Source organism: Egretta garzetta, unplaced genomic scaffold (assembly GCF_000687185.1).
Source record: "Egretta garzetta isolate BGI_Z169 unplaced genomic scaffold, ASM68718v1 scaffold32, whole genome shotgun sequence".
In the NCBI taxonomy this organism is placed as follows: Eukaryota; Metazoa; Chordata; class Aves; order Pelecaniformes; family Ardeidae; genus Egretta; species Egretta garzetta.
The window spans coordinates 3,349,966-3,372,417 of NW_009259035.1; the positions used below are offsets into that span (position 1 = coordinate 3,349,966).

Consider the following 22,452-nt stretch of genomic DNA (forward strand, 5'->3'; position numbering starts at 1 on the left):
TCATGCAATGCTACAGGCTTGGGGAAGAGTATCTTGAAAGTTGCCTGGTGGAAAAAGACCTGGGGGTGCCGGTTGACCACTGGCTGAATGTGAGCCAGCAGTGTGCCCAGGTGGCCAAGAAGGCCAATGGCATCCTGGCTTGTATCAGCAATAGTGTGGCCAGCAGGACTAAGCAAGTGATTGTCCCCCTGTACTTGGCACTGGTGAGCCCGCACCACAAGTGCTGTGTTCAAAACTCACTACAAGAAAGGCGTTGTGTTGCTGGAACATGTCCAGAGGAGAGCCACAAAGCTGGTGAGGGGTCTGGAGCACAGGGTTTATGATGAGCGGCTGAGGGAAGTGGGGTTGTTTAGCCTGGAGAAGAGGAGGCTGAGGGGAGACCCTATCGCCCATTACAACCCCATGAAAGGAGGCTGTAGTGAGGTGGATGTTGGTCTTTTCCTCCAACTAAGAAGTGACTGGACGAGAGGAAACGGCCTCCAGTTGTGCCAGGGGAGGTTTGCATTGGACATTAGGAACAATTTCTTTACTGAGTGATCAAGCATTGGAACAGGCCGCCCAGAGAGGTGATGGGGTCACCGACCCTGGAGGTGTTCCAAAAAAGGTGTAGAAGTGACACTTTGGGACATGGTTTAGTAGGCATGGTGCTGTTTGGTTGACGCTTGGACTTTGATGATCTTACAGGTCTTTTCCAACCTTAATCATTCTATGATTCTGTGATTCAGGTGGGAGCTATGGTTGCAACTTTTCTTGGAATTCACCTGTGTATTTATTGTTTTACCTATGGAGATACTTCTGTGCTACAGCATGGGTAATGTCTTGTTTCTGTGAGGTAGCTTGTTTAAAATGTCTGATGTAGTATTGGTCAAAGGAGAAATTTTGAAATTTGTGTCTGATACATGGAGCCGTAAATGAAATAAGTGGTGGTCAGAGCAGAACTGGAGCAATTGTATTACACTGAGAAAGAGTGAGTTTGTGACAGCTGCATGGAGTTTCATCTAGTTTGGTTCCTTATAAGTCCAGATGCATTGGAGGTAGGATCTGAGTCAGACTAAGAAATGGGAGAAAAAGGATAGGAGTTTATTAACTGTGCATGGAAGAATTAAAAAAGAGCATCAAGAAGGTTCTGTTGAGAAACTTGATGGTGGAAACTTGATGGTGGACTGGCAAATGCATGCACTGTTTTGGGAACAGTTCTCTGCTGCCCAGTGGATGAGCTATGAGGCTGAAGAGGATTTTTGGGATAGCACATGCAAAAGAAACACTAGATAACTTGGACTTTTCTGCATCCTCTACTCAGTAAATGACTTGGATTAGACTGGGGACAAAGCCAGGTGTGATATTTCCCAGCTGTAGAATAAGAAGCTGTACTCTGCAGTGTTGGCTGGAAGGTCTTTGTTTTGCCCTGCTGTTCTGCAACACGGTCAACAGCTGCCCTGTGTGTGTGCATGAAACCTGTGCATGTTCACCTCCTTCCAATGTGGCATTGGTTACAGAATTACTCTACAGGGTTAGAATTTGACTAATTACTATCATTATTTTCCACTTTTTTTTTTTTTTTGCTTTTGCTTCTTAATTTTTATCTTGTTACTTAGTAGCTATGTGAAATTATTCCTTCCAGTGTTCATTAACAATGTTTGCTGGGCTATGCCATCATCATCAGTACAGGTGTATCCCCAAAATGAAGCACGTGTGGTTTTGGTTTGAACTGTTCCATGAGGTTAGAAACAAACATGTTTTAAGGTGTATCATTGGACAAAGTCTTTGGTACCCTTAAATACTACCTGGATACACACATAATCACCTTTGTGGAGAAGACACAGTTTGCAACACCTTGCATACCAAGTGTGTTCTCAGCCATGTGTGGCTTTGCTTTATGGAGCTAAATAAAACAAGGGAAATAGAAATGGGGGTGAGGGAGAAAATGAATGTTTTCAGCTGAGATTTGCACAGAGATGACAGGTGAATGAGATGGAGAGGTAAAGAACAGCTGTTCCAGATGGCAGCAGCTTCAGGAGGGAAAACGCTGGAGTCAAAGCAGTCAGATTGTAGGAAGCGATGACGCTCATGTAGGATGAGTGGTGCTGGCAGGGAGATGAGTGTTGGAGGTCAGTGGGAAAAACACAACAAACACTGTTTGTGAAGTTTATTTCTCTTAAAGTAGCCATTTCTTTGAAATAAATCTTTTTCAGTTCTTTTCAGCACTGATTGCAGGTATCTACCTGAAATCATCAGTGATCAGCACTTTCTATTATCTTTGGCTGCCTCACCACATACGCTGTCTTAGTTGAGTTTTGTGTTGACAACAGACACTCAAGAATAAATAAACCTGAAAACTGAAGAAATTTCATAATGATTAAATACAGTTTTCAAAAGTCTGTTTTTGAAACATCCCTTCTGTCTCTTTAATCTACTGCTGGGAAATGAAAGCTTTAAAGGTACTTGAAAATCTAACAGCCCCGATTTGAGGGTTTTAAACAATATAGCATTCTTCATAGGACTATAACAGTGTAATTTGAGCTATCTCTGCATAAGTGGTTCAAACAAGAAGCAAATGAAAAATAATAAGAAATTAGTGATGCTTAAAGTGACGCTATAGTTTTGAGAAAGAAAAAAACAAAAGCTAAAACCTCTGGATTAGCCTTGCCGTTCTTTTTCAATAGACCTGAAGAATCGGCAGTGCGAGGGTTGGACACTCTCACTCTGCCAACTCCTCCTGAGTTTAATCGTTTCCTGTTTACGATGCTCTGCTTGAATGTTTTGGGGGGAAAAGGCAGAACAGTCACTTTCTGTCAGATTTATAAGGGCAGAAATTATTTTAATTAAGCGCTTAATTTACTGACTTCACGAGTCAGACAGCTGAAGTGGTTGTTTTGCAAACCAAATAGGAATTAGCCCTGAAATAGTTTATATCAGCTGCTGACCTCTCTATTGATCGTGGTTGTCAATTCTAACTCATTTTCCCAGTGCTGCTACCATTTTAGGCTTACTTTTACCTCATTGTAAATTTCTATTTTTTTAAATTGTCACTAGACACAATGTTAAATGTATATCCTAGCCCGCTGCAGACATTCAATTAAATGGCACCTTTGGAAAGGTGATTAGTTCTCATTTCTTGGCCATGTTCTTATGTAGATAATTTTGTTTGTGCTTAACTAGACTTCCCCAATATTTCTAGCTGGAATCAATGCTTCTCTTCAACTTTTATGTTGTAAATTATGTCAAATGTAGAAATGTATATTTTGAAGTAGCTTCTGGGCTCTATGTTGAGATAACTGCTCTTCAGGAGCGAGCAAAGGTATGATGTTATAGCATAAAATGTCTGAAGTGCTTATGATTAATGCTTTGGGATACTGCAGGTGAAAGGTGCAATGTGATTTTTGTTCTTTTTTTCTTTTTTTTTTTTTCCCCTCAGGGGCGATTTTTGATGAATCTGCCAAAAAAGATGAGGAAGTTTTTCGAATGGCAGTTGCTGATCTCAACCAGAACGACGAAATCTTACAGACAGAGAAAATCACGTGTTCAGTGACATTTGTGGATGGCAACAATCCATTTCAGGCGGTTCAAGAAGGTAGGCCATCTAAATAGATTTCCTGCTGTTGTTTCTGTGGAGGCATGCAAAATACTACCCTGATAGCTTCCTAACTTTATTGAGAAATTTGTAAGTTTTGTTGGCTTCTTTTTATATAGAATATCAAACACTGCATTTAATTTTGGATTTAGCTGGTATTGTTTGTGTTGGTCTAGTGACTTCAAGCTATAAATTTAACTTTTGTCCATTTTGTAAGCAAAGAGTCTTGAAAATGGTAGAGAAGTGGAAGACACAGTTTGCCTATATCTTGCCTCTTTTTCAGGCTGTTTTGAAGTTATTGTCAAGCCGGTAGCGCTTACTTTCTGACTTCTTAATACTTCTTTTCCATTTAATTTTGTGCAACTAACAGCACTTAGTTGGAAGACATAGATTGTTGTGTGGATAACCTTTTCAGCACAGACACCTGAAAAAGTTACCTATTTTATAGGAGGGATTAGAGATAACCTGATGACTCGGAAAGCCACCTGTGTCCAATATGATTTTGTACTCAGTCTGTCCTTTGTCATTCCCCAATTATTGGACAAGAGATGAGGATGTTGCTTTGGCCTCATGTGATAGTGGTAGGATGGTAACAGGACTCAATATTGGAAATCTCTCTGAGCTGGATTAGTAAATCACTGGTGTGATTGAGCAGTTGTCTGGAAAGACAGCTATGTGAAGTCTTAGGAAACAAATTTGAATCCTTATTTCTAAAGTATTCATTATTTCTTTGCCACTTTAGCACACTAACTTCTGTCAGGGACACACATGTTCATTGTAGGTATATTATTAAACTTATCTTAACAAGAAAAGTAAATTTTGATGATTTTCTACATCTTTATTGGCTCTGTACTGACTCTTGAGGTAGAATTTGAGATATAAGCTGCAACCTTGCAAACAGTTGCTTCAATACTTGTGAAGTCAAAGGTCAATACCTGTTTGACTTCAGTGGACTATTGACAAGACAGTATTAATGAAAAGGTATTTAATGCTTATATGACAAATTTTTTTTATCAGTGATATTCTTAATTTTTGAGAATTTAGGATTTTTATTTTTTTTTTTTTTTTTTTAAATTTTACAAGTGGGTAGACCTGTGTAATGATAAGCTTTACAGTCTGGGCTTGCTACAGGCTGAGGCAGAAAAAGAAGTGATTTTGAAAGTATTCCAATTGGAATCAATTCAATCTATTTCAATCTGAAAAGGTCAACATAAAAACTGGCGCTATCGGATACTTTTAGAATCCAGAGGGGGAAAATGGGTAAGTGAGGTCAATCTTTTTTTAGATACGTTCCACACTGTTAGAATTTAAGCTTCTTTCCAATTCGTCCAGGATGGATAATGTTAGCTGACGCTCAGTGATTAACATTGATAAACAATGAAACTTAGTAATTAATTTCCTTAATTGTTGTTAGAGCAGTTGCAAATTATTTCACAGAATGATATTTTAAGCAACTTATTTATTTCTAACTTAAAGTAGGAGTGTCTAGTAAAGTAGAACATTCCAAAGGAGTTGGTGACCTGATATTTCAATATTCAATTACTTATTTTTTGCAAAAGTTACATTTTTCATTTTTGAAAATGTCTTGGTATAGTCAATACTTGAAATGTGAATGGAGTAGATTTGGCATGAATTTTATTACCATGTGTTGGGGGGAAAGGTCTGTTGTGATGTTGATGAGTTCAAGAAAGTATTTGACAGTAAAAACTGTTTCTTGTAAATGTATGATCAAATACGGCTACATGGCTACCAAAGCCTCGTATTCAGTATTTTTTAAGTGCCCTGTGTTTTGTTTGGCATAATCTGAGTGATGAACAAAAGTTGCATCTTTTGCATGCATTATCTGTGAAGTGTTGCTTGCCGAACTATTTTACCACAGTTAATGTGTTTTCTTTTAATTTGTTTTTACTGAACATAGGCATAAGCTGCACTGCAATGTTCCAGTTACTTTGCACCAGTTTCCTCCCTTTCTTCTTTCTTCCACATCTTTATATCACTTGCCCCCTGTTCTTAGACTTCTTACAAGCATTAGTAGCAGGAAAGCAGTCCTCTGTAACTGTTGCCACATGTTTCAAGGTTTATTCCTTAGAAAAACACTTAGCCAAAATGCACTGTACTAAACACCAGAAGAAAATAATTTAAACACCCAAGCTATTTCTGTATTCCATTTGTAAAATAAATACTAGAGTGAGGCTAAATCTCATGTTTTTAAATGTGTATGGCATTCAATATGCCCAAACTTGCAGTTTCCATGGTGGAGTGACCCTTTCCTTGGAAGCACAACAACACTAATAAGATTCTGAGGTACATTGGCATCTCCTATCAGGTAGAGCCTAAAGTGCAAACATTATATTGTTTATTTATTACTATATCCTATTATTTATTTATGTTATTTTTTATATAAACTGCTTGAAGTTTGCTTTGGTTTAGTTCACAATGTCTGGTTTTTTATAGTATTTTAAGTATTAGACCCATAATAATAACTTAATATTGGTCTAAATTTGTCTAAAATATGCCCCTTTTAGTGAATATAGAAACTTGCCTAGGATTTTGAATTTCAAAAGATAAGAATGCATAATCAAAGATCTGATAAAACAAGACATTAGGTACAGAGGAGATGTTTACAAATTTATTTTTCATAATGATCCACTAATGGACAACATGTATTATTTCTACCTTTTATTTAATTTTATTAGCAAAATTAGCAAGTAAGTCCCAAACAATATAAACAAGAACACTCAGGTAATACTGATTTTTGGGATGTAAAGATGATTAATTTGAGAGGATTGGCTGCTGTGCGGTACTTACTGTTCTTCCTTCTGAACTTGTTTTTATAAATTATTATGGTGCCCTGAAATGTCATCCATTTTTACCTTGGGGCATTGCATTAACAGTTCTGATTGGAGCAATGAGACTGTGTTGCAAAGCTGAAGGGTTTTATTCTAGAAGACCTGTGAATGACATGCCCCATAATATCATTGGAAGTGCCCTCGGGGACAATTTAGAGACACGTTCTGGTGCGTGGGAAATTGAGTTTCTTAAGTTGGTGACATTTTTCTCCCCTTTGGTATATGCTTTGTCGCAGAGGGCCAACAGCGGGTGTGATGCATGCGGTTTACTGTGCAACTCCTCTTTGCATGTCAACATAGTAGGGTGGCATGGGCATCTATCAGGATGGGATGAGGTTGCCCCGCGAGGAGGGTGGCAAGTCTAGGGCAAGCCTGGTTGGTGAGTCAGCATGTGGACTAGCAAGGTGCACGGCCAGGTGTGTGTAGCTCCAGCCTCATGGGTGCAGAGAAGAGGTTGAAGAGGAGGAGAATGGCTGAGAAAGGGCGGCTGAGGCACATAGGCAGTGCATCCTCACAGCAGCTGCAGCCCAGTTGCTGAGATGTGTCACAGTGACACATACCTGTGGAAATGTCCAACATGGCATGTTCCTTCCTCTCTTCCTTTCCTTCTTCAATACAAAATACTTCACAGTATTGATAATACTTTCTTGTGTGATGTCTTGAAATATGTGTGTGCTTGTTTGATTGAGAGAGGAAGATATTGTGGCTGGCTTTTTTATTCTGTGCCCACATTGGGTGCTACAAAGGGAAAACAGGAATTTAAGTTTTCTTTGTATAGACAAAGAAGGAAGTAGGGATAGTCCTTTTTTGCATGGTAGCAAGTTGGTTTTTTAGCACTACAAAACAAGGAATTATGATGCCAGATCCATACTAGCGGCAATAATAATATATGTTAGCGTAAACTTTACTTCCTTTCTTGTGAGACTTCAATTTACAGCGGAATTGAAATAGGGGTGGGATAGGCCTTCAAAAGGTTTTGAGTTCTACAGTATACTTAAACTGTAATTATCTTTGAAAAGAGTCATATTTCTATATTTCTTTTTAATGGACCGGGTTTTTTTTTTCTTTCACTGGGAAATTTGGTCGAAATAAATCCATCGCTTCTTTCTTGTTTGTCAGAAAGTCATTGTGTTCTCTTATCTTTCTCTTACTTCTATTATTCTTGTGCTTACTTCAATACACTAACAATTAAAGCCTAAATTTTTATGATTCAAAGCCTACTATTTCCTCTAATCCTTAATTTCTCATTAATAATATGATCATATGGTTGCTGAATGGCTAATGTGAAATACGCAATAGCCTGTGCATTTTTGTGGGATTCTCTGCTGAGTTACCCTGGTAGACAGACCACTAAATATCTGTTTCAATCCACTGCTAATGATTCTCTAAACCTTCCTTGTCTTATAAACATTTTCCACAAAGTCTTATTCTTTCAATACCAATTTACTTCTGTTTGGGGGAAGTTATTTTCCATTGATGCAGGTATTATTATATCCATAATTCCTGTCCCAAAGCAAGTGGAAGGAGGCGGGGGTGGGGGGGGAGCTTTGGTGACTTGAACACTTTGACTCCTGCTGATCTGCCTCCCTGGGCAGCACAGTTTCTATAGCCCCCATGCTGCCATTTCCACTTGTATGCCGAGAGTTACGGAGCAAACTCTGCAGGTGTTTGCAGTGCTGGAGGCATCTCCAGCATCTGGAGGGTTGTCGGAGCTCAGCAGGACCCACGTCCGAAGATGTGTAGGGCCCTCAGAGATCCATTGCCAATATTTTAAATGTCATGGCAAACGTTTTCTTTTTATTTGGTGCTGATATATTTTTTTATCCTGCTCCTGTTTCCTACCTCCTTTTTTGACAATAACATGCTTTACCTATCTTAAATAGTATCTCTGCAGTAATCCAAAGTTTTCTTCTATAGGCTACCTATAATGCATGACAAATAGATTTGACTGATGCTGTTTGAAATCTGCTTTGTTTGACAAGCTTTCCTATGCAATCATATATGTGGGGTTTACTTTTATTTTTTTTAAACCAACCTTTTTGTCATTCAGGTTAGTCACCAGAGTATGCTTACAGACACCAACTCAAGCCTTCGTAATGGCTTTTGAAAGCTTATTGTGATCAGTGAAGTAAATAAGGCAGTGAGTCATAACTAAATGGGATTCAGCTGTAGAGTAACAGAGGTTTGTAGGGCAGCAATATGTATGAAGGTCACATGCAGGATTTTATTCAAGCAAAGTTTTATGGTCAGAAATTGCGGCCTGATGGATACATCTGCTTTGGCCTTTGGGACTAGGTGAATGTAATAAGGTTGTCCTTTCCCGTTTCTCTGATTGCTGTAGAAACCTGTTTAAATCCAGAGATTTCATAGACTGCTAAACTGCCTTTCACTTTGTGTCACTTATTTCTTCAAGTTTCTCAGCCTTCCTTGTGCTGTTTGTTAACCAGTACATGTTCAGTTTGAGATTAAACCTTTACAGGGTTGCACTTCTTCACTGCTCTTCCATTTCATTCCAGGTTTGCTTTCTTATTTCCCAATAAAATGGATTTTGATGTGAAATGATAACACTAATACTGAGGAGGAAAAACGTCATTTTCAACTGGGATTTGAGCTATAAAAGTTAAGGGAGAAGAGAAGGAGAAGCATTTCAATAGTGATATAAAACTCCATTGTAAAATCGGAAACTGTTGAAGATGTTTGCAATTGCAAATTGCTTGTATCATCAGTACTTCAGAAAATATGGCAAAAAAACCCTTTTGAATTACCTATCCTCTGTGCATCCACATAATGTACCAGCAGTGGTGGCACTGTGCCCTGTTCTCAAAGTGCTGTGTTAGAAGCCTTTTACTCTTACCCAGGCTTTGTTCTCTTTTAGTCCTGCTAACTCCACAAAATCAATCAGATCTCCGATTTGCATAAATGCACCACGGGAGTCCAAGTGTTGGCAGCTTAAGAAAAAAAATTTACAACACTGGTGATAACATCATGACAGTTGGAAAGACAGTGGTTGCATGGGAGAAGATCAGGGAGAAGGGAAGAGTGAGCGTTGACTGAACCAGCAAAGGGGTGAGCGATAGGGGCTTAGTTTAGGAGGAGCAGGATGCATGCTTAACACATTTTCAGCAGCAATTTCAAACCTACTGAAACCTTTCTTTGCCTGGAAGTAATCTACGCAGAGCAGACTGCAAACTGTAAAAGGGGCCCAGATTTATTTTGAGTAAGGTCTCATACAGTTACAGCAGTTACAGTAATTGCAAGACTTCCACTGCTCTCCAGTCGTTGAATTTTGGGCTCCAATGTTTTCTAGTTCCAAATTCTTTTGGTAGTAATGTTTTCTCCAATTGCAAGACAATTTCCATTATCTTTGTTTCCAGTTTGAAAGCAAACTCTGGCAGCTGTAAGCTGCACTAAACTTACATATACTCCAAGATAAAAAAAAAAAATCCTTTATCTTCAGCTCCTAAAAATCCCCCCAAATCCAAATAAATTAAAAAAAAAAAATCCAATTAAGAATGGATTTCTCCAGGGTAGTTTAAACTAAGTTTAAGTTGGAGGAAAAGAGGTGCAAACCTCAGCAGTCCTTTGTATTTGCAGATGGCAAATCTAAAAAATTTAAACTGCAGATATCAGTGCATTTGAAGAACCTTTTCTGAAGCATGTTCTCCAAATCACTGAGCCAAAGGGGGGAAAAAAAGAGGCTTTCTACAGTGCAGGCTAGGGCAAGATCCTGCCATCTTTTAGTTACCGTCGTTGTCTCACCTAAACCCCACTGAACATACACTTTATGACTGCTGCATGTCTTTGTGGTTTAAGGAAAGAATATTAGTGTTTCTATGGAAACCGCTTTTCTTCACGTGACCAGAAAACCCAGTAGCATCCCATTGTTACACTCTGCTGCATCACAACATTCAGATGCAACGATATGGCTTGGAGGTATTTACATAGGGCCACACATTAAACCAAGGACTAGTGTTTTGGAGTTTGTATTGCCTACCCCACTACCTTTCTGGACTCTTTTTTCCCTTCTGCTTTCTCATGACTTTAAAATGGCAAGAGTGATTTTCCTACCACTGATGCCATTTGCGGTTTCCGGTTGCGAAAGTTAGGCTCAACATTAATTTTTATGGCAGATTTTGACATTTCTATGAGAGCTTCCACTTTCAAATGACAGGCAGGAATTTTAATAAGCTTGAAAGAATTTCCTTCCCAGGCTTTTGCTTAAAAAGCATGTGACCGTGAGGCAGGCTATTAACCTCTTTTACCTTTTTTAAAAAGGTGAATCTAATAAATGAATAAATAACTGGACAAGTGTGATGCCCTTTGGTGGAGTGCAGAGTGAATTTTAGCACGTTACTATGGGGGTAGCTAGATAGGCTGATATTCTGCACTACTTACACTTTAAATCCAGATTGGATCATTTCTGATTTTGCAATTTGCATATTTCCACTTGCAGTTCACAAGTGCCCAATATAATGTTTTCATACATTAAACACAGTGATTCAGTCTGCTGTTAATGTAGTCTGACACGCTGCTAGTGGTTTACTTTTAAGAGAGCTATACAAATTGTGATGTGATTAAATAATATCAGTAGTACATTTAAATGTTTAAAGCCACTGTGCCTGAAGGCTTTTGGGGTATTTTAATAGAAGTATAGACACAAAGCAAATGAGAGATGCTTCATCTTCTTAGATGCCAATTATCTAGCTAGCACCCTAGGCTATCAGTCCCCCAAAGTAATCTCCTTAAATAAGTAATGGACACCCTATCTGGATTTTCTCCCCGTCTTTTTGCGAAGCAGTGTCCACTAAAATCACTACAGCAGTCAATCATCACTGTCCAACCAGAAATGTATATTCCCAGACAGGCCTCACAGCCAACAAGCTTGCAGCACGTTGTGGCAACTACCAAACAATAAACTGCTGCATTCAATGGTTTTCTGTTATATGGAGTCCTCCCGAGTCCTCTTGTAAAATAATGGTAATTTGGGATTTTGCTTTTGCTTTTCCTGACTAAATTCTCTGAACTAAATGAAAGGCACTAAGTCTTTGTTTCACCTGACAGTTTAGGTACAAATACATATCCGACTGCGTACAGATCTGTGCTTGCTGTATGCATCTATATCTGTGTTTGTCTAAAAGTCTGTGTAATTGATTTTAATTAATTAATTGCTTAATTGAGTTCTCCCCTTTGAGCCTTCCTTGCTCGTCTTCCTTCCCTTCTCAAATATCTTCTGAATAATTTACAAGCATTTCTTGTTGTTGTAATCTGTTAGCTCTTTGGGCTCAGGCTGAATTCTTAGTAAGTACACTGATCTGTGTTTGAGACAATTGGGTATTTATGTGATGCAAATAATTTTAAACATACTCCTCTCTGTGTATATAATCAGAGACAAAGTGTACTTTATGGAGGACAGCAGTGTTTTAAAATCTAATTCTGATAATGAGGAAATGCGCCATGATACTCTGGAGGTGAAGCCTGAGGTGAATTATGAAGGTCATTCTCTTCAATGGGGAAATTAATTATATTTTAGCCTGGTTCCCTGTTACTTAGACCCTTTATATTGTACACTACCGAGTAATTTTTGACTAAATATCAATTTATGAAAAATTATCTGAGCAAAAGAGAGCAGTTACAAGGACAGATTTTGAAACTAGGCAGTGTTTTATTAAAACACTAATCGTATCAGAAAACCATAACCTTTCATGTTATCTTTTTGAAAGGATGTCTGCTGTGGGATTTTAATGCTCATTCTATTTGACTGTCGGCGTGCCTTGAGCTTCTGTGATTACTGGCCTTTCTGAAACTTTTTTTTCCTCCTTAAAATCCAGTCTTTTGCAATTCTTCATTGCGTAGTCTGAAAGAGCGTTGAGGTGAGCCAAGCCGCCCTGAAGGATGCAGCCGTTAAGCGGAGCACTCTCAGGGGGAGATGCAACAGGTAGTGTTGATGGTAATCAGAAAACATTTACTCTGAGCCTGGAATAGACATGGGAGCCTTGCATAGCCTCTCATGTGCTGTTGACACACAAGAGGGGGTTTGGGTTTGGGATCTTTATGTCACGGTATAAAGCACTGACACATGGGACTTAACTTCATGTGGAAATTAAGCGCCTGTTTAAAGGCTTTCCTGGACAGGGATATACTTAAGCAATCCCAAATCAGTGACTTAATTTTCTTTGGCAGCTGGTATTCATTCTTTTGTTTACTTTAAGGACATATTTTCTCCAGAAACTTGTAGTTCTTAGAGTTTTCACATCCTGCACCTCTGGTTGCCCGAATGACTGCACCGGGCGGCTGTAGCTCCTCTGCCATTGCTGGAAGCACCAAATGTGGCTGCAGGTCATGGCTGTGCCCTGTGATATCTGAAAAAAAGTTTGAAATCGCAATGAAACTTCCACACTGCCAGTCCACAAAACACAGTTAAATAAGTAAAAGCCCACAGAGGTTTTGTTTCTGACGCTATATTTTATGACAAAAGGGTTATGATGTACTGGGCTTGGTCATCACAAAGCACCAGAGAGCTGTACTCAGAAACTGCAGTTTCGTGTTACAGGTGAACAGTTTATGTTTATTCCATCCCTTTTGTGACCTGGTGCAGGAAAGAAAGCCAGCAAGAAGCTGCTTTCTTTTTAAAAAATGTTATATTATGTCTCTTTAGTACCAAGTTCTGCCTGGAGAAGAGAAGGCTGCAGGGACACCTGATTGAGGCCTTTCAGTACTTAAAGGGGGCCTATAGGAAAGATGGGGAAAATCTTTTTAGTAGGGCCAGCTGTGTCAGGACAAGGGGTAATGGTTTTAAACTAAAACAGGGTAGGTTTAGACTGGGTATAAGGAAAAAATTCTTTACAGTGAAGGTGGTGACACACTGGAACAGGTTGCCCAGAGAGGTAGTGGAGGCCCCATCCCTGGGAACATTCAAGACCAGGTTGGATGGGGCTCTGAGCAACCTGATCTAGTTAGCGGTGTCCCTGCTCCCTGCAGGGGGGTTGGACTAGATGACCTCTAGGGGTCCCTTCCAACCCAAAACTCTCTATGATGCTATAATTCTAAGTTGTGGCTCAGTGGCAAGCCCTGTGATATCTAGCCCTTACAAAGGGCAGAGGAAGGGAGCATGGTGTGTCCCCCCCCTCCAGCTGCAGCCAGATGTTGGACCAGCTTTGCTATCATGTTGGGCACCAAAAGCTGAAGGGAAATGGTTGTTAGTTGGTCAAATACAGAAGCAGCCAGCTGCCCTGAGAGAAGTGACTTCTGCATTTCTGAGATGCCATTTCAGTGAAAAGGGGAGCCAAAACTTTGTTTCCTGAACGGAGAAGATGAAATCCATTCAGACTACCAGAAGGCATTAAAAAAAAAAAAAAATTACCTAGGTTATAATAGCTAATGTGCTATCTAATGGGTGCAATGTGAGGTGATGCAAAGAGACAGAGTTGTCAAGACACTTGTAAAAAAGCTAGGTAGTTCTACTTGAAACATGAAATTTGAGTTTCTTCTTGAAGTCTTTGCTAATCCTAATTCTCTGTTAGAATAAAGGAAAAGGGAGTAAATGGGTATAGATGAAGGAATCAGAAGACAACTTCCACTTGGTTTTCTCGCCTTTCCAGTACCTTCTATAATTTTAATATATTTTTCCTTTCATCTTAATTTGTTACTGAATAAAATGCTGAGGCAAAATCATACTCTTCTATGTGCTTGGCTCATTGAGTTCCACATGTCATGGGGTAGAAATTATTTTCTCTGATGAGAGGGGGAGAGAATCTTAGAGATACCTGTGCAACATAGGAGCAAGTAGTACCTTGCCTAACTCAGTTGTGTTAGACAACCACAGTGACCTTGATTTAGGATATTAGTAACTGAGTATAAAACAAAGGTCTGAAAATATTAACTTGAGAAAATGTTTTTAAGTAATTGTCTTTGCTGTGTTAGTTCACCTATGGCATTAAAAGATGTACTGTTCTATCTTATCTTTATCTTGAAAAAATATATATAACTATTTCAGAAATTTTTCTGTATTCCAGGAAGCAAGACTTTTCTTTGCAGTCTTTTTTAGCAAAAAAGCCCTTACTTCCTAATAGGCAAATTGTATCTTTCAATACCAGATAACAGCATTATATTGGTAGTTCACAGGAATTCTGTAGTTGGAACGTTTTTTTCATTGACTTTCATTATTTGGAGGATTAACCTTTTAAAAGAAGGTTGGCATCCAGGGAAGCCCTGTGCACAGTTATTGCTTGGCCCTATGAGCTGCACTCAATTCACAATTTTTTAAGCATAAAACATACTACTTTTTCAATATTTGTCAACTTGGGTTTTTTTGAGAGGCTTGAAGGAAGTAAACATTTTGTTATTTATATTGCAATATGCCATGAAGAATTTCTGTAATACTGTTTTTTCTCTCTGCATAGGATCCCTTGACCCTCATCAATTCATGCCTGAAAATATATAATTAAAATTTATTGTGAAGAGGGTTTTTGTGTTAAAGGGAGGATAAGCAGTCATAATTCATGTAAAGTGCTACTTAAACCTTCTGCCAGCTGAGTCTTTAGGCCAATAAGGCTTGCTTGAGGTAGGTTCTGTTTCTTTGCAGACAAAATGCCATCAAAAATCATTTGACAGGTTGTGATGTGTTATGTGGCATCAAAATTCTTTAAGAATTCGTTTCTGCATATAAAAAGCAGCTGTGGATGTTACAGATGGGGCTGGGTATGGCTGGTCTCTGTTCCTCCTTCTCTCAATAAACTCAGCAAGAAAGGCAATGTGTTAAAATACTTGATTTTAGCAAGTGCTGTAATCCTAGGAGTCCTTGGAATTCGAGCAGAACTAGTTCCAAAACTCAGATCACTTTTTTAAAAATGAAATGTAGCTTTGAAGTGTATTTGACTATGAAAGGATCATATCTCGTGAATTTTTTTGTGTTAAGTTCCAAAACTAGGTTGATACATGTTATAGGTTTGCCAGTTCACATATGCTTCTCTCTCTTTGGGTGATTTTCTACTCTTCAGGCATGCATTTCATGTGCAATCTAACTTCATGGGACAGTTAGAAGCTGCTATGAAACCAACAGATACAGTTTTCTTATCTGAAACTGAAATAGTAATTTATTTTACAACATGAAAAAAAAAAAGTGAGTTCAAGAGTGCCTGTGGTAAGTGATTTAACGTTTGATTTGATAATGAAAAGTGGAATTTGAGTAGTTTTTCTTCATGTGAGTGCTTCTTCTTTTGCTAAACTATAATATCTTCCTCCACAAAGAAATTCTAGAAAAAAAACTTCTTGAACTTTTCTTTAAGGGATGACTATAACATATCCACTCCTTTCCCCTTGCCCAATTTATTTCTGTTGGTTATTTCTGGCTAGTGACTGGTTATTTCTGACATTGCTTGCTTTTACCTGGCCAATTTACATGAGATGAATATCCAAAAATATAGCACAAAAGTACTCGGCTGTAGCTGGCATTATGAAAGAATAAAAATTCCATACTCTAAATTACCTCTGAAAAATCAGTATGGTTACTCATCCTCAGAAGCACCAAGCTCAACAAATCTTTCTGATAACTTCAGTGAGATCAGTTGTACAATAGCAAGTTGGAAAATATTACACGTAAAAAATCCATGGACTCAACAATGTGTCTTCTGTAGTGATTTTATTCGAAGTTAAGGCTGAAAATAATAGAAACAAATGGGAATTAACATAAGTCATAAGCTTACTGTAGTATTTGGTGTGTTTCTGCAAAGTTTTCTTGTTGTACAAGATCTTGGTGGGTGCCACTCTTCAGTAGAATTTATTTCAGAGTTCGACTCTGATTCTTCACAGTGCAAAGGGGGATGCTCAATCTCAGTAAAAGTAGCTGAAATATAGGACATTTAAGAAAAAGCAACAGAAGCAATATAGCAAATGAGACAGACTGCTGTCATATTTTCTTCAGAGAAGATTTCTTTCTCACAAATTGACAAGCTGAACTGTGCCACCGAAGTGTAGGAAAAGAGCAAGGGGTAGTACAAAGTGAAAAATGTGAAAATAACATTTAAAGATTTGTTAGTGCCTTTCCAAATATGCTTAATATCATGCATGTTAGAATGCAGTGGTGTTAAAGCTAGAGATTTTGATAAACTATCCAAAGGGCAAATGCAAAAAGTTCATGGTGTCTTTTTTAATGTTTTCTAGAAGATGTAGAAGCGAAGTAAACAAAAATGTAGGTGTTTATTGACTGTAGCACAATAAAAATGTCTTGAAGTCTTCCTTCCCTGCAACCTCCACAGATTTTGAACATTACTGTTGATATGGAGCCATTTGGGAAGCAGTGCAGGATTCATTGCAAGTCTCGTATTACTTGTATAAGAGGGCTTGTACATTTTTGAGAAAAAAACATCCCAGCTGGAAGTAAGAGATTTTTGAATGCATTTTTTGGTGAAATCTCTTCATCACAGGAGATCTCAACTTGCTACTCAGCTGCCGGGATTACAGAGTGAATGAAGGTTCTCTTATCTAGGAAATGATTGCTTTGTGCAGCTTTTCAAATTGTTCTGTTTCTTGAGGTGAATTAGACTGGCTATTTTGATTTCAAACAATAAGCGTAAGTCTTTACACACATACTACTATTCAGACTTTGCAAAGTTTGAGAGCTTTAGAAGTAATGGGGTGTGGCTATGTGTGGCTGCTGAAGGGGTTAACAGGCTTTTCATTTAAGTCAGAAGAGTTTAGTACTAAATAGTTATCTGTTCTGTAGAGAGCTGTATTCTACGAGACTGTGGAAAAGCTGGAGAAATGGTCGTGCGTACAAGAAAAAATCTGTGCTATTTCTTTTTGTTTCTTTGTGAAACCGGAAGAAGAAAGGATTGCAGCCTCTGAGGGTCTCAGCTGTGATGCAGAGAAGAATGTGCAAAATTAACCAAATTTATTTAAACTGTAAATATTTATCAAGCAAGAGTAAATTATATCTTTCCAAGGTTTAAAATGCATTTGTGTATAATTTCCCATTACAAAAGAACCAGAAAGAAACCTTTAGAAAAATATGAAATGCACCTGCTTGTCATGAGTTGAATGATTCAAGTCTAGTGTGGCTGACTAACCCAGGATCTCCTTTTTTTCCTTTTCTCTCAGTGTCTACTGAGGACTCTCAAATTCTGTTAATAGAGAAGAAAAGCTATCTCCCTTGGGGTTGGGTTGTATCTTTTTAATTGGTGTATAGATCACAGAAACAGATATGAAGGGTTTAAGCCTAATGCTCTAGCTCTCACTTTCAAAAAAGGAATCAAGTTGAAACCTGTGCCTGTAACCTCTGTTGGACTCTGCAGAAAGCCTGACCAGTGACATTGCAAGAAAGGAAAGGGTTTGTATTTCTCAGCTAACATAAGGTATCTGAGGATATTTCTTCAAATCAGTCATCTATATAAATTCTTGGTATTTATACCTAGCAATGCATTAATGGAAAAGTACTGCAATTAGAAAAAAATCCCAAAGAATAGCTTTGGGTAGAGATGTGTGTGGGTATGTACAGGATATTAACTTGTGATAAAATTCTTATAATTACCGAGGCCAGAAGAACATATATGATGTCATCTTAAAATGCATCAATAGTCTTTACTGTTAAACCTATCATTGTAGGAGCAACTTGAGCATTTGAAATAGACATTTCGTAAAGCTTTACCTGGCATAAGAATTACTTGGCAAAGTATCTGTCATGCAGAGTCATTACATCTGGCAGCTCAATATACATCTAGATAGAATAGACTGCAGTTTTGGAAATACCAGACTTTTGGAAAAGTAAAATATGATTCCCAGGTTGTATGTTACACTTGGATGAAAGTGAACTTTGAAGCGTTTACCTGCTTTTGGTAGCTTGTCTATCAGCTCTCCTAGAGCTCGCTCAAAGTCTGCAGTCTGATTATTACTTAAATTGTTTCTTTATCTCCAGATTCATATAAGTTCAATTTAATAATAAGATTTCATATCTTGATTGTTGCTATAGAACTATATAGAGCATAAGTATGTAAGTGTAAATTCAAATGGTCTGTTTTATGAGGTTTACCTTTCCGGTTTCCAGGCTGCCTCTTGAAACAGTTGAACAGTTGAAGTTCTGTCTTTCTGTGTAACGTGCTCTGGACTTCACAAAATTTGGAAGGACTGCATACTTCTTGGCTGGGTTCCCTGTGGCAGACCTCCTCATTACAGATCTGCAGGGCTGTGGTCATATGGACTAGTAACAAGCAGTCTACAGTGGGCCAGAGGGGGATGAAGGTTACTTTGTACCCAGAGAAATTTATTTTTGTTAAGCTAGGGTATGGATTAAACAGGGAATAACTACTTCTGATAGAATCTATTTGTGGTATCTTCTAGTCTGCAGAGACTATTGGCTATGAATATCCACAAAGATATTTACTTAAGAATAGCTATTTTGGAACAAATTTCCATGCAGATAGAATCTAAGGTATTCAAATTTCAGACTACCCGAGACACAGATTCACCATAAAGTGTAGAGAAACAACAAACAAACAAAAAAATCCCTTACTGTTTTGGACGCTTGCTTTGGTTTTCTTGTTGCTTAATATTGTCATATGTAAACAACTATCTTGTTTGGAGAAGATGGAAGAAAGAGGGTCAGGAGGGAGCGGAAGAGAACTTCTTAGTGCTCCTGGAGGTGGAATTTTCCTATCTCTTGTTTTAGTGTTTTATTTGGCTCTCTACCTATACAACAGGAGGTTTTGGATAGCATTTAGTTTTCTGCAGAATAAGTAACTTACATAAGATTTCATCACAGACAAAGTGTCTTGTGATCTTGCTCAGAGCTGCCCTAGGGACAGTTGTCATTTCATGCAGTTTTGTCTCTCCAGGTAAATAGCAGCTTATACAAAGCTTAATTTTGGAATTTTCTAAAATATATTATAAAATATGTATTTTCCCTTGAGTGTACCTGCATTGCATCTCAGCCTTACACAGTTAGCAAACTGACTGGTACCAATCATACCCTGTCCTCTAATTCTTTATCACCTCTATAATTTTTCATTATTCCATTTGTGATGGTTGATACCACAGTGAGAGGCCTATAGTTATGGGGTCGCCCTCCTTTAGTATTACAATAGTAACATTTTTAGTGTTGCAGAAAACCTCCACTATTTCAAGTTTTATTTTAAAATTTCGTACCAGCATATTAGAAATTATTTCCTCAGATAACTTTTAGGATTCTTGGATTATAGACATTGTTTTACTGATTTGAAAATATTATCCTTGTTGAAATAGTTTGTTTCCAGAAAATGATGTAAACAGATTCTGAAAATGTACCCTTTTATGAATGGTAGTGCTTTTTTTTTCCCCACGGTGTCTCTTTGCAGCAGCCAGCAGCCCAGCCTTCCTATCTGATTACAGCATCGGTATTTGGGCTGTTCTGAAGGGCTGTCCGCGTTGCATGCTGATGATCTGTCAGAAAAAGCAAGGCTATGATAATGCAGTGCAGATGTCCAAGGAGAAGAGGGAAATGTTCCCCATGCTGAGCTAATACCACTTGCCATTTGCAAGTTTTGGAGGCTCTGGAGAGTGCCATTTAGCGTAATGTGTGTTGTTGGAGGCTGAGAATCCAAGGGATGGGGTAGAGGAGATGTTTCAGAGGATGATAATTGCTATTGCTTGAAAGGCACCATACCTGAGCAGCAAAAATTTGACATCCCTGAGCATCATGAATCTGTTCCATTCCCTTTACCCGCTTCCTGTAGCACCGTGTTCTGGCTCTTTTCAATAGCTGTACAAACAAGTTAAATCTGTTTATTCCAACTAAAACTGAATACAGGACAGACAAGCCCAAGTTTATTGCCCGATTCACTTTTTGCTCCTTGCTCTGCATTATTGTAAGAGGGCAAGGGAGCTTCATGTTTTATTCAGTTTATATAATGTATATTTAATTTACATTTTTAATGTTTTTGAAGGTGAAGGATAACTTCAGCAGCGCTGAACATGGTAATTTAATTGGTTGCAGGGCAATACTAGGATTCTCAGAAATGGCTTCATTGGGAAGTCTTGCAGAGCCTTAAATGAGCGTACCAGTCAAAAGATCACCTGTAATAAACTGTCACCCTCACCCCATGACGTAGCAGGGAGCTGCGCAGCTCTCTCCATGTTGCCTGTTCATTTCTTTTCCAATGGTTGCAGGAGGAGAAACAAAATCTGAAGGGATGAATAGGGGCTACCAAGGCATGTTAAACACTGCTGAATGTGTCCTTTAATTTCACTGTCACTGGAAAGGGTTGTGTTTATAATTTTGAAGTTATTACTTGTGTACCTGAGAAGTGGAAGAACAAAAAATAGCCCATATTAAAAGGGAGTATATAAAGTTTGTGATAGTGAAATTTATGTCTCCTAATCCAGTGTCTGCCTGCAGGATCTGGGCTTTTAAGACGCCAGCTTTTACCTGTGTGGATTGCATGTTATGAAAGATACCACAAGTAAGAAGAGACAAATGCACTCCAGGACTTCTGATAGCTGATGTATGCCTTTTGCTACGTTGTTCCTAACTTAGAGATGGGGATGATTTTATCAAGGAAAAGGATTTGCATTCTCCAAATTAGATGCTGAGGTGATAATATTTACAACCAGCTAATAAATGTTCTGAAGTGCGAACTCAGATAGCAAAATCTCTTTAATCAAATTAAAGTAATTAAAGTTGGTCCAAAGAGGCTATTTATCTATAGTGTGTAATTGTACCGCTCCCATTTTATCAAGCTGTCATTACCAAAATAGAGATCACTTAAAAAAGAAATTAGGTACTGTTTTTACAGTGTTTCTTCAGTATGGCTGAGTGCCCGCTTTTTTGTACTACTTATAACATTGGTGGTAGATATAAGTCTCTGCTTGCTTGAAAAGGTGTATGTCAGCAAAGCTGGTGTCCTAGAACTGAACGTACATACAGAGGCACTACATAGGCTTTCCTCTTCCAAGCCTGCTTCTACATCTTCATTCCAATTTACAGTTCTAGACTAGCGCATAATACACAACTTTTACTGATTTCTTCTTTTCTCTAAAGCTTCATTTCTTCTAAAGTATTCCTGAAGATTTTTGTGTGTGTGTGAAGTTTATAGTTACAGCATGGTTATGAAAATGGTCAAAGTGTCTGAAACAAAATTTTTGACCTGAAGTGGGTGAATCTTCCCAAAATTCCTCTTCAGCCTGTTCCTACAGTGATGTATCTTCTTAATTATTTTTGTCCTTCTGGTGTATTTTTTACTATTGGTAAGCTGAAATTAGGAATATGCTCATTATTACTTATCTGAAGTTGACGAAGATGTCCTGTGCAATGTGCAGGAGGTTGCCATTTTGTTCATTAACTTTCTCTTCATTAGGCAGATTTTTAGGCTGCTTAACTCTGTAATGTATTTGACATAAGAATTACCAAAAAAAAAAAGAAAAGGTGGGTGTGTTGTGACTCACCAGATCAAACATCCTTGCACCTCCTACCACCCTTTGTAAGCCAAAATATATGCATAGAAAGGGTCAGGGGATGATTTCATTGAAAACACTGATTTAAAATTAGGTCACAATAATTTCAGCAGCATCGAGCCATAGCATTTTTAAGGCAGTTTAGTCGTGTACGAATTATTGTTTAGATAAAAGTTATTAATTACCAGCTGCCATTCAGGTAATGGCAACATGCCAAGAAAGCACTCAGAGGCCTCCCTGTTCACCCATCTATCCATAGTAGTGAGTTGGAGTCAACTCAACTATTTGGCTTTAGAGCAGAAAACTTCAAAGAAATTTGTCTGCCAGGCTTTTAAAATCTTTCAATTATTCCTTCTATTAATAAAATGCAGATCTGCAGCATCATTTTTTATGTCCGGATTTAGGTAGAGAGGGAGGAGAGAAAATGGATTAGGAATTGTATTAGCACTGTTGTGTCATCCCACTTACTAGCAATTGTTAAAATTATTTTTTACAGGTACATTAGTAATAAACTCCAGTCAAAGCTGTCTCCAGTTGTGGCTGTTTTCCCAAGTCACTGGTCTCTTTTGAAAGTTAACTTAATTTTTATTGCCTCTTCAGTTGTTTTTTCTTCTA

General features: G+C 38.2%; 1 protein-coding gene across 1 annotated transcript in view; it reads left to right on the forward strand.

Moving 5' to 3' along the window:
* The window catches only part of GRID2 (glutamate ionotropic receptor delta type subunit 2), a 746,969-nt gene that overhangs the window by 153,254 nt on the left and 571,263 nt on the right, over positions 1-22,452 (forward strand). Inside the window, 1 exon segment of the mRNA XM_009634848.1 lies at positions 3,416-3,571. Coding sequence (XP_009633143.1) covers positions 3,416-3,571 — 156 coding nt within the window.